The following is a 13,656-nucleotide window of genomic DNA, read 5'->3' as shown; positions in this document are numbered from 1 at the left end:
ATATAGAGTCTTACTCTGAATGAATTGTGCTTCTTCCATATGACAGAATCTGTCCCTGGTCTTTTGAATCTTATTTACTGGCCTTATATTGTGTCCATCTTAAACAAATACCAGCTTTGATAGAGTAAAGGATTGATGAAGACTTTACAAATGACTTAAGGTACTTTCACAAGATATTTGAATCCTGAAGACAAAAAAAAGACTGTCTTAGGAAGTCTCAGGAAATATATATTACATTATATATATATATATATATATATATATAGCTTGTCCACCTTCTGCTGCAGCTCCTCATTCTGCCGATATATATATATATATATATATATATATATATATATATATATATATATATATATATATATATTTTAGTTAACTCTCTGATGAACATGCAAATAAAAACAAACAGGCATCAGAGCTGCCATGGTAGGTCATATAGGTCTCAAGTACTCACTCACACTTGACAATTGTTCAACTCTGCTAAGTCTCAGTTTTGGGGGGGAAGGGAGGGGGAGTCGCCGATTAGGGACTAGTGTACCCTGCCGGTGCTGGGAACCTAAAGGGGCTGGGGGTTCATAGCACAGTGCACAGATCATGTAAAACAAGAGAGAGAGAGAGAGAGAGAGATGTATGCAGCCTTAAAGTAAATCACACAGAGGCATGGCCACAGTACCACCCACCCACCCTGCAGTCCTGTTACTGAGCGACCTCCTCAGCACGGGTGGGGGGGGTCAGGTCCGGGTCATTTTGGGTTCAGAACTGGTTGTCAGGAGACCAGATGAAGAGGGACCATCTGAGCGTGCATACGTCCTCCACCTATCCCACCCCACCCCTGTCCGGCCACTAGGACGGCGCAGAGAACGGAGTGGCGGGTGGCGGGCTGCCGTGGTTGTTGGTCGACTTTATGATGGTGATGACGCTGGTGGCGGCGGCGCCCATGCCCATGCCCCCTCCGGGCATCTTGCCACCCCCGCCAGCGGCGGTCACCCCAGCGCGGGTGACGGTCCGGCGGCACTGGAGCCAGACTTTACGCCAAGCCGCCCAGCTCCAGGCGATGCTGGCGCTTCGCTTCGCCAAGCTTGTCCACCTCCTGCTGCAGCTCTTGCTTCTGCCGCTCCAGCTCCTCCTTCTGAGTCACGCGCTTGATGCGGCAGCTGGCCGCGTAGCCGCGGTTCTTGAGCGTGCGCCGCCGCTGCTTCAGCCGCACCACGTCCTCCTTGGTCAGCCCGCGCAGGTGCTGGTTGAGCTCCCGCACAGACATGGCCACCAGTTCGTCGTCACTAAGCACCGGCGCATTCTCACCCGCCTCCTTCTTTACCTGAGAGCAAGGAAGAAGCAGAGAGGGGCATGGGGAAGAAGGGGACAACAACCAGAATAAGAAAACAGACAAAAAGGCATTTTGTGCAGTCTTACTCCTATTTGAGAGTATTACTTTTTTTTTTTTTAAATACTACTTCATAATAAGTGGTACTCACTGCCACTTTATTGAATGTGAAAATTAACAACATGATGCAATATCAAAATAAAGTTACCAAAAGAGATTATTGGATGTCTGGGACAGCATTCCAGTAAAAAAGAGATGAACATAGTGGTTACAAAAGAACTGGCATTATTGCATGGCAGAATTGCATGAACACTGGCTTACCTTTAAAGCTTTGCTGGCTTTAAAATTGGTCGTCATGCCCTGCATAAACACAACTGGCCACAGTCCTCCAAAAATGCTAACTGAAAGAGGAAGATAGAAAGAGAAGCATGTCAGGTAAAATCTTTAAAAAGACAGCTGAACAATAGTATTACACTACTAAAAAGTAAAAACATTGTCGAACATATTTCTATGCATGCACATTTCATATCCAATGGCCTTCAGTGAACTTGACAGCTTACGTTTCAAGCCGACTGTTCACCAAGAACTCCAAATCATAAATCCTGCAACACTTCTACATACCAGCAGAGGTCAGTCAAAGCTCACAAAATGCCAACTAGACAAGGACTGCCCTTGTTTACTTGCTGAGGGAGCACTCTCACAAAGTAGTTCACTAGACCGTTGTGAGAAAGCAATAATAGAAACGGGTCAGCCTCGCCACGGGGCTTTGTCTGATCTCTCTGCTTAGCTATTCAGATCCGCCGGCTATTTTTTGCCATGGCGGGGTTTTTTTTTTCCGAAGAGGCCAATCTGTATACAGCGGGAAGACGGCGGTCGCGAGACCATTGCCTCGGCCAAAAAGAGAGAGCCTCTCGCTGTGCGTCTGTGAAAAGGCACGCTGTCCCCAGGCACCATTTCAGGAGTCGCTTGACAGCGTCAGCGCGCACCCCCGTGAACTCTGCACAAGGCTGCTGCCATGGTGACGCTCCGCAAATGGGTGTGGGAGTGGGAGTCACATGGCTGGGGCCCGAATGGTAAACAAGCTTCATTCATAATCCCAAGCTTGCCACACACATGGTGTGGAAACTACACAAATGGCATGATCTGAGGAGCACTGTGTGTGTGTGTGTGTGTGTGTTGTGTGTTTAGAGAGGAGGGGGGAGAGAGAGAGGGAGAGAACAGCAGTGTGCAGATAAGAGTGTGGTCACATGAAAGAGAAATGCCAGTCGACCAAGTGGTCTTGGAAATATTCATGAAGGCCTTGTTGACCTTAAATAGATGTGATAATGTTGTATCCAGCTCTGTGCTCAACCCACATGTGATTCTAAGGAACTAGTAAGCTGTGGGTGAACAAGAAACTTCAGCTACAAGTTTGTCACTGACACTGTTTATTTAAGTGGGTGTTTTCTGAGTACCCCAGCAGTGAACAACCCCAGCAGTAGGGCCTAAACCACACAAGTTAACTGAACAGCCCTAAGACGTTATCTTATAGGATGGGCCTAAACCCAAACTGTAGGCTTTTAATGTCTTGTGACAGATATGTGGAAAATTCCAGAAGGTCAAGTATCACAGACGAATAGTTTCCCTTACACAGTCACTGTTGTATTTTAGCATTTAGACAATGCACTCTATCAGGTTTAGGACTGAGGCTGACGGGCTGGATCCTATTACACTGGGCTTTCCTGGCTCGCTCCATGCCCTTATTTAACTCTCCAGGTTATATTTAGCTCAGTGTGCTGACACAAAATTCTGCCAACGGCACAATTTAAGTGGAAATGCGATAAGTGATACCTCATTAGGAAGCAAAACACTACTGCCTCAACCATAAGCCACACTTTCTCTGACCGGCACACCGGGATTGTTTCATGGTTAAGTCTGTACTACGCAACACAGGTCTCGGTTCTCTCTGTTCTATTTATGTGCAATGACTCCACAAGATTAAAATAGATTGCGGTACAACCAGAGTAAGAACAAGGAAACTACACAGAGCAAGGGGGAAAAAATTATAATCAGCCCTTACTTCAGACTTCTTAACAACATTCTGTTCAGCAGGAGAAGTATTAGTGACGTGGTCCAAACAATTAATTCAGTGCGTGCTGCCAGCCCGGAGCCTTAACCTGAGTGCACTCAGTGTAAGAAGTTTGCAGTCACTCTTGTGGTTTGCCATGACTGGACTGATGAGTGTGGGGTGGGGATCCTCAAAAGGCAAAGCCCACAGGACGCTCAAATACCAAATACCAAACTAATACTAAGGACACATTCATGTTGGGTGACTCATGCTATGTTAACTGGTTCTCCTTCCTCAGAGTGGGATTCATTTAAACGCTTTACATCAGCAGAGCTGAACAAGGGAAAACCCATAGAGAACTGTACACATGACATTATAACCCCTGACAAAGCTGACGTATTTAAACCAACAGTACAAGTACATTCGGCAGGTGGATCGAATATTATCATGTAACATGTTCCACTACGTGTTTTCAGGAATGTGTTCAGGGACCTTTTTTAAGTCCCAAAAGCATGTTCAGAGCCCAAACATGGGAAAGGGTTTGGTCCCTTGGAGGAACGCACTGCCTCTTTGTGACGCACGACGCAGGGCCAGCACGTACGGAAGGGAAAGCGACATTCCTCGAGAGCAACTTGGCCGGGGCCGGGACCGTGCCCCCCCCCCATCCTCCTCATGCGCACACGGGGGCCTCTGGTCTCTTAGCTTGGCCGGACCTCCAGCTCTTCCACCAATATAAAATACCACGTATTTCCTTCAAAATTCCTTTCCCATGTGCTCTCTTTTTCCACCACATCAGCTATGCTGCTGTGAAACCTGCAGGGAACTTGTAGGACCCACCCCACACGCACAAGTAAAAGAGGAAGGGCATTAATACACCACAGTCAAGGACTCCTGTTCATTATCTACCCCACACCCCTCTTATCCACACCCTGACTGCCAACCAGAACAACCACCACTTGGAGGCTTGGAGGCCTTTGGCTGTACATCGCACACTGGTCCTCTTATGCTGCATGCCATCTCAGGGTATTTTACTTCCTTCAGTTGAGGGGACCAAAAAAAAAAAAAAAAAAGAGTGTAAAAGAGAGTAAAAAAGAGAAACATGTCAGGGAGTCCACCTCACTAGAAGCCATATGGAGAGGTATGCAGAGTGTGGATAACAGGACCACATTCCTCAATGCCACACACACACAGAGAAAAGAGAAAGGGGCCCCACTTTTCATTTGGAGACCTGCATACATAATTCCTACAACATAATGTCCTCAGTGTTGGCACCGGGGGTTGGGGTGGAAGCGGTAAACCCATTGCCATGACTCCTGTTCTCTGTGCCTGGAATTCACAGGCGCTGTTTGTCCAAACACAGCAAATATGAGTGGAAATCAAAGCAAGCATTAATATGAAGGACATGTCATAAAAAGAACACCAGACGCTATAAAACTTACGTGAACATTGACACATCTGATCAAGTATGTTCCTGTTTTCCCACAGGGGGAGAAAGAGAAAGAAAAAGAATCAAACGAACAAACCATATAGTTTGTGTCAAAAGGATGTTAGTCATGATGCTGGAGCCCACAAGTGTGAAAGACAGACGCAAGAGAGGCCAGACTACTGTAATCATCGGAGCAGCAACCGACACACTTGCCTGATGCTTACCAGTACTTTCCACACACGCCTGCTCATCAGGTCATGTCTAGGCTCTTTTTATAATGTGCATAGTGCTTTAACCTGGAAAATACCAGAAAAAATACCAGAAAATTAAAATGACGTATCGCAGGGCTGTTCCCAATCTGACTGACACCTCTGACACCAAGGGATCCGCCTACCAAAATATCACGAGCATGCTTGCAAACTGATAGTGACACAGTCTGTTGCTTAAAGGGCTTGGCAAGGCACTTGTAGTGGATGAGTTAAGTTAATGGTCTTACACAAAGACGTTCACTCTGAGACTTCCTTGAACAGCTATTGTTTTACTTGGATCCATGGAAAACCATTTACATAGGCAAGAGGCCTCTTTTTCACTTGCATTTAAAAACTTCACTAATAAGTAAGCTTGTTTTGTGTGGCACTCATTTGACCTTACTGCTGCGAAATGGTAATGATGGCATGCTAGCAGCATTTTTCAGCTCCAATTTTGCTGTCTGAGAAAGACAGCCTCAGAGGTACCGCCCCGACGATGGAATTTGAGGCCAAAGATGCTGAGTGAAATGTGATTCCAACTTGTTTTCTCATTCGGGCAGCTGCTCAAATTCACAAAAGAAGGGAGAGAGGGAGGAGGGGTGGGGGGTTAACAGAGAAAATCCTGTGTTTCCTTCATGAGAAGGTATAGTGCACTGAAGCAAGACCTTCAGTTAAAGTAAAACAAACACTTCAAAGGGCCATATGGTTATGTTTCTGTGATAAATTAAGTGTTGGCTTGTCCCAGCTGTTTGTTTTCCTCTCTCTCTCTTTCTTTCTTTCTTTCTTTCTTTTTGTCTCTCTCCCTCTCTCTTGGCCTCTGTCTGTCTGTTTTGATGTGCAGGTTCAGCAGAGTGCAGACTCATTGCTCCACTTCACACCGAGCTGCTGCAGCCCTGTCTCACAGACATGAAGAACTCGAACTTGAAATTCTCTGCTTCATAGAGAGGGCGCGGGAGACAGAGAGAGAAAGAGAGAGAGAGAGAAAGAGGGCGCGGGAGACAGAGAGAGAAAGAGAGAGAGAGAGAGAGAGGGCGCGGGCGACAGAGAGAGAAAGAGGCATCACCACCCGTTCCACAGCGCAGCACATTTGGTGGGATATTATGTAAAGGAAATGAAGAGCATAGCTGAGCCGTGAGTCATGGTGTTTACTGGTAAGGAGGACATGCGGCAGGGAATCACACCCTCCCGTACTGACGCTTCCTGGAAAATCCCACTGTTTCACGGGGTGGAAGGAAAAGTACGGCAAACCTTGGAATGGCTGGCGTGAGCACCGGAACGTCTTTCTTTTTTTTTTTAAATGGGAGGCGGAGATGTAGATAGCTTCGCAAAGCTACTTTCCAACTAGGGACGTAGGGATTCAAAGGAATGTAAAGTATGCAGGAAACAAAGACAAACCCATCCAGTGTGTGCAATTGGGAATCTATCCCCCACTGGTTAATGAACCAAGGGTCTTGAGTAGAACACAAATAAGTGTTTGAAATTTTAGTTAAAACCCAATCTATCAAACTGTAACTACAATACATTTGGCTTAATTTATTATAGTAAGCCAAGCTTACTATAATAAACTCAAGTGAGCTTGCGTTTAATCCTATATCCAACTAATGCCTTGGGGAGTTCAACCAAACCAAAGCGACACCAAATAAACTCATAAACTTATAACATGGAACAGCGGTGTTAAAAAGTGGTAGCTGTGATTTTATTTCTACACCCTAATTGATGTGGTGATGTCACAGTGTGGGCACTGGTCTACACACTTCTATTCGTCTGGGCTGACCAGTTAAAACTGGCATGGACTGCTGTTGTCGTACCCAGTGCATGTCTAAGCACAAAAATTACCCAAACAGACTCTTTCCCCCCAGACAGCTCGTCCACACCCCTGGCCACAATGTGGCGAGGTCATCGTTCTCAAATCCAGGAATTGGTCAAGTGCAGCAGGAAAGGGTTGGGCACTTCTCATAGTGTGGTATGGATGCCCATTGGGCTCTCACTAATGCTGACCACAGTAGCTCAACAGTCTCCATAATCCATTTAGGAATATTACAGTGCTGTACAGAGGAGTTTTCTGTCACGCACACGCTTGTTTTCTAATTCAAGACCTCTATAACACAATTATAGACCTCGCCCCCTGGTTATTAGCCTTCAACAGCTTTATCACAACTTAGTTCCTTGTATGTTAGTATGTTGCTGATTGGATCATAAACGGCCACAGCAATGAAGAAAAGTGATTGATAATGACTGACTGACTATTATTGTGTTACATGCTCCAAATGTAAAGCACTTTGAGCTGCATTCTGTGTATGAAAGGTGCTATACAAATAAAGCTTATTATTATTATTATTTGTTTTATTTTTTATTTTTATTATTATTATTATTATTATTATTATTATTATTATTATTATAGTTCCTGGTATTCAAATGCAATATTGAAAATGTACATTCAAGTCCATATGTTTTTTTTGTGGTGTCTGACTGATTAAAAAAATAAAGTCAACACACTATTTTATCTCATAAAAGGAAAATCAAATTCAATATCAAACGTTAATTTCAAAGTCTTTTTGTGGGCATCAACTGGAATGGAATTTTCCCTTGAGTTTCACTTTGAGTCATGAACTTGCAAGCCACCCCCAAATCATTCACTTTCAGAACGCATTCTCTAAAACCACAAGCAGCACTATGAGTGCAACTGCATCACTCTCCCAAATTTGCAGATCTAACCTCAATCTTTACAACGTTACCATCTATGTATCGTGTTCTTGTGGTTACAGCCCTCACTCTCATTCTTGGTGCAGCACAGCAACGCCACGAGCGCAAGAGCAACTTGCTCCATCTCAGAAAACCTGAGTCTGTTTGCAACTACAAGCTGTTGTGGCAGTCTTGGGTAAGGCTAGACTGATGGACCCACCCCAGCCAGCCGCCAGCAGTCTGTGTCCCACGTGTGAGTCTCATGACAAAGCAGTGTAGGCGCTCCACTGCCGCCCCCATGTTTCTAATTGGAGCTATGGAGCGAGTGCACAAGACGCAAGGTGTAGGAGGTCACCACCACCAGCACAGAGACCTCATACACGATAATGAGTCAGCCTTGCTGTTGTGCCCTTCAGATGCCGTTTCACAAGCCCATGTATAGTAAGCTTACTTGCAAAGAGGGAAAAAAATAAGTGGTTTAAAGGCCTCCTCCAGGATTTTCCACAAAAATCAAACATAAGGCAAAGGTCAAGTACATACAAAAAGACCTCGCCTGACCCACAGACTAGAACAGTCAGCACAAAAACAGGGAAATCACTTGCAGAGCAGAGAGAGAGAGAGGCCAGAGACGAATGTCAGCCCCAGCAACAGGCTTTTTCCAGGTTTGCCATCTCAGATTCGCTGCCATGCCAGCACAGCAAGCGGCTAAGGTTTCACGGGTCTTAAGCTCGTGGAGGGAGACAGATTTCCTAATATGCCTTGTGCAGACTTTGAGAAGGATACTCTACATGGTCGCCGACCAGTCCAGTCCATCCTTTGGCCATTTAGTTCAAAAGCACAGCCACATTATCTCAATGTTATAATGGTGTCTAATTATGAGTCGACAGGGTCCCTGGAGGCACATAATCAGAAAAGATTTCCCCTCATTTGTACCCATACAAGGCAAAATGGAATTTCCATTAACTATGTTATTCCTGCACAAAAGGGAGTGAAAGTGCAGTAATCTTGCCCCAAAAATATGTAATATGCAACATTGCATTTAAATAATCAGTTAAATTGCAAGAACAGCTAATTAAACCCTGATAACTATACAAACACAATTTTCCATCGTTGTTTTTAAGTGTCAGAGTGTCAACACTCTTTGAGCAGCAGCCTGTGTATGAAAAAGTGCTCTATAAATAAATTATTATTATTATTATTATAATTATTATTATTCTTTACATGGGTCATCACAATCATGGGTAAACACAACTTCTTTCAGTGCAGTAACTAACATGTCCCATGGTTGGCAAAGACTTTCAATTGGTAATTCTGGGACAATGTGTGAATGCCTCTCTTTGGACCATAGCAGCCAGAGTTTAATATCCAACAGTACAGACAGTTTTTTGGTCATGGACGTTGAATGTTTAAACATTCTATTCCACAGAGTTGTTGAAAGTACATCTGTTTACTAATGATATTGTCTGGTTCCTTTCTCTAATGTTGTGGAGAAACACCTAATTTCAATTTGTCTGCAAAGATCCAGATAATGCCAAAGGCTCCAAAAGCAATTGTTGCAACCAAAGATTCTAGAGCGGAGCTCTGTTCTAGAATCTTTGGTTGCAACTGTACAAGCCTACTGACAGCCCCTTTATCATCCACAGTGGAAATGAATCACATTACCCAGTTATGACTCACCTTTCCTATGAGGGCGTTGCACAGCAATAGGACAAAACTTAGCCAGACCAAACTGGACATAACTATGCAGTGTCTAAATAACGACCACATTTTGCTTGACTGGTAAAATAATTGATTTAATATCACACAGGCTGCAGCCAGAGCCTTCCATACGTTTCATTACTCTACAACGGACATGGCGGGATGGGGAAGGTTGGGTGCATTGGTGCATTTAAGAAACATAGTGCATTCAATATGAGGAAGAAAAAGTGGGTTTGTCTAGGCTACCCTTCAAGTGGCTACGCCGTAGGCTGTGGTTTCTAACTACCAAATCGACAAAAATGTTCATACAATCTCGCACTTCACTGCTGGCGATCTGCCCCTCTTACAAACGCATTAAGTCGGCTATTTTGTCATTCCCAGTGCAAAATTATCGACATTCCGCGCCTTTTCAGAATGTTTAGGCTGACTGAGTGGTTGACATAACGTCACTTAACTAATGTTAGCTAAACTATCCTGAGACACACAGCCTACGACACGCCATACCACGATACCTTTAATGTGAAAAAGGTGTGTGAGTAAACATCTTTTCTTTTTTTGCTGAGCAGTCAATCTGCGTTTTCTTCCTGGTGGTCTACTCACACATCGTGCCCTTTGTCCCAGTATTCTAAAATGCAGACCACGTGTTGTTTCCTTATGTCGTAATATTTAAGACTGGTCAGTAGCCTAGGCTATATGGCGGAGTAAACAGCGAAGTTGGTCAAGTAAAATAAAATGTCAAATTGTAGGCTATAATACTAGGGCATTTCAGTAATTCTTTATCTGACAGCTCCTCTCAGCTTTAATGAAACGCGAGAGTGGACTAGTAGACTAGTCTAGCCTAATTATAAACTCAAAACACACATTTTAAGTCTAGTTAAAGCCCACCGCCTTGTAGACAACTTATTTCACCTTCTGTCATAGATTCTTCAACGATAACATTTTGCAGAGAAACTTGATTGTGTCATCAGCTAGCCAGTCCTCAACAACACGTGTCCAGTTTCCTCTTATTCGTTGTTTATTAAAACAAATTTGCCGTTAAACAATTTTAGTAGTTTGGCTGACTTTAAAATACACTGTTCGAAGGTCTTAGTAATTGGGAAAATATATGGAGGGCTTTCGCTCTCTATTTCACCATCTACATGCGTAGATCCGTCATCATGAGAACATCAGCAATTTCGATAGGAATTTCAAAACATCTCCGAAAATGCTCGTACACCTTACCTTGTGAACGCGGAATTTCTGTCGGGAATGCGCAATTGTTCAGAAGTATCCTATAGTAACAGGTTGGTGTGTCTTGTGGCAGTCGGGGAAAGTGTGCCTCAATCGAACCGAAATGTATCCCAGTACTAAATTAACTACAAAACAACAACAATGTATCAACATTCCACTCTCTGCTTCCGCAAGCACTCACGTCACCAATTCCTCGTGACCGCCCCCTCCATTCATGAAAATAACTTTCTGCTGACGTCAGCCAGGCGGGAAACTAGAGGAGGCCAGAAATAGACGCAACTGAATACTTTTGAAGAGTTAGCTAAATTAATCTGTCGTTTTGAGAAATGTACCATGTGATCTGCGTTCATTTCGACAAGTGTTGTTCGCCGGCAAATTTTTTTTTGTGGTAGCCTACAAGGATCATTGATTAGGCAAGCCCATCTTCAGAGTTCTAACTAGGCTAATTGTGTAGACCTAGGCTATATTTGATCTAGTTTGTTGAATAAACTGTATTAGTACACTACAATTAAATGAAGAAAAAATCTAAGTAGTTTAATTAGGTTTGTTAAGGTTAGATATGTTTGTCAAAATATGCTGTATCACACAAATGGGCTACATAGATTTCAAAAGTGCGCCCTCTGTCTGTTGGAATTGTAGGCCTACAGGCTCCTTGCTACAAAGACTGTATTTTCTAAAATTCATGACCCCAGTCTGGTCTGATTGGTTTGGCAGTGAAAAGTGAAAAGTTTATTTTTCCTTAAAAATAAAGTAACAACTCCTGCTATTTCCTCCCAGCGGAACTGACTAACATCTGTAGAGTTATATGGACATCTAGTTGGGCTTGCACACAACTTTCTTTCAGTGGAAACCAATGCAATGACTCACCACAGGGATATCTAAGAGGCCATACAGATCTAATTATTGGATGCTGTGACCACTCAGTTGCACCACACTGACAGTTGAAAGCAAGTGAGTTTTTACAAGCTGATGAGTAATGATTCAAGGTTGCGTTTCTGTGATTTGTGTTAAAAATGAAACTAGGAATATAGCCTACTCTATGAGGTCTATTGTAAAAAGAAACTAGAGATGTTATCACTGGCACCTTGGGAATTCAACTTGCCACAGTTAATCAAATCAAAAAGATGAATGCATGTTTCAGTAAGGGGAAAAAAGGCTTTATTTATTATCAGTCATAAAAGAGGGATAATTTCTTCTAAATATAACTGTGTCTTTGTACTTTGTCGGAAAATTAATTCATTAACAAAGTCTGATTATCTAACTACACTTGTTCATGCAAAAGGGAACACATCTATCTTTACACCATGATGATTCACAAATGGGCTGTTTCACAGTATACATATCATCTAGCCAAAACTTTGAGAGCCATCCATGTCTTTATAACTGTAAGTAGAAAGGATTCCATTTTTATTTACAATATAACGAGGCTACTTTAGTAAAATACAAGTGTAACAACATAAACTGGACAACGATGTTGAACCTCAAACACACAACATCAGTACCCTGCTTCATTTTCCCTGATTCCTCGATCCTATAAGATTAACCTGAAAGAAACCTCCTTTTCTGTCCCTGCTGTATCCCTCAGCTAGGCTGAGAGAAAAAGGTGTGACACAATTGTTATTACCGTCATTATGGAGTCACAGCTCCCTATATGTGGTTTTGTGGAAAAAAACTTATGGCAAATTTTTTTTTTCAGTTTCATAGACTTTGCTTGTGAGACAGGATTTATATTTGGAGCATTGACTAAGCATTCCACTGACCTCACCAAAATATGTTTAATATGAAAAACAGTTTATATAACAAGTTGGCAGGTTGTCATGGCATGCGTACAGATGGTGAAGTAGTAATTTCTGTATACCCATGTGCAAATATTGGCAAATCACAATAGTCGTTGGCTGTTATGCAATATTCCTGAAAACCCTTTTAAATGTTGTTTTTTTTATCCCTGCTGAAAGCTGTAAAGTCATGCAGCTATGTAAGCTCAGTATGGCATGTCCTAGCGCAGTGTTTTTCAACCACTGTGCCGGGGCACACTAGTGTGCCGTGAGAGATCATCAGGTGTGCCGCAGAAAATTACCCAAATGTCCCTCACTGGTCCAGAAAAGCAACTGTTGCATCAAAGAATATACAACCACATGCCCTCATTGATTGTATGATTGCATTTGTGGTATACAGGCATTGTACAACGGGGGCCCCATATCCAGTATTCACAGAATCATAGATAGATAGATAGATAGATACTTTATTGATCCCCAGGGGAAATTCAAGGTCTCAGCAGCATACATACAACACAAACACATTCTTTAACAGCAGAAGAGTAATTAAAGTATATAATATAAAAACACAACTAAGCAGTAAGGACAGTAGAAGATAAAGAATATGCTAAATATACTAAAATACTAAATCATCACATATTCAGTTCATAACAACAATTAAATTAGATATAGTCACCTACAAATGAAACAGAGGGCGCTTGTTTTATTGAGCAGGTCTTGCATAAAAGCCATAATAAGGCCATATCTGTGTATTATTTGAAATTTTAGGCTATGGTATGTTTATTTTTTCTTCACACAGGATGTTAGTGTGCCATGGGACATTTTAAGTGTCAAAAGTGTGTCGTTGCACAAAAAAGGTTGAAAAACACTGTCCTAGTGCAATGAATGTACCCCCATGTCTGAATAATGTCTTTGTGTAATGGAACCTCTGAGATCTTTTGGAACTGACTTCATCAAAGAAATAAAAATCAATGTGCTGTCAATTCACACTGAGGCACTTCTCACTTCTCATGGAATATCAACTGTAAGGCCACATTGCTCTTGCTCTGGGGTTTGGATTCAAGCACACATGATGTTTTCAGGGTGAGTCCTACAGTGTGTGCTTTGTGGTGTTCTTCTCTGGGTAAGAGTTCTGTTTTCTTTTGTCTGGCAGGAGCAGTAATGTCTGTTTCCATGTCTGACATCATTTTGTAATGTGAGGATTCTTGGAATTGGTCTGTGCTTTTGAA

At 42.8% G+C, this 13,656-nt stretch overlaps 1 protein-coding gene across 1 annotated transcript; it reads right to left on the bottom strand.

Moving 5' to 3' along the window:
- Positions 1–507: 507 nt before the first annotated feature.
- Positions 508–4,500, bottom strand: mafk (v-maf avian musculoaponeurotic fibrosarcoma oncogene homolog K). Its single transcript, XM_048246970.1, is given in 4 exon segments — positions 508–1,030; positions 1,032–1,315; positions 1,643–1,722; positions 1,882–4,500. Coding segments are annotated over 3 exon segments (519 nt in total). The 5' UTR covers positions 1,688–1,722; positions 1,882–4,500; the 3' UTR covers positions 508–840.
- Between the last annotated feature and the right edge of the window lie 9,156 nt (positions 4,501–13,656).

The sequence above is a fragment of the Alosa alosa genome, chromosome 6 (assembly GCF_017589495.1).
Source record: "Alosa alosa isolate M-15738 ecotype Scorff River chromosome 6, AALO_Geno_1.1, whole genome shotgun sequence".
In the NCBI taxonomy this organism is placed as follows: domain Eukaryota; kingdom Metazoa; phylum Chordata; class Actinopteri; order Clupeiformes; family Clupeidae; genus Alosa; species Alosa alosa.
Note: the sequence above shows the minus strand (reverse complement) of the source record. Positions and strands in the feature narration are given on the sequence as shown.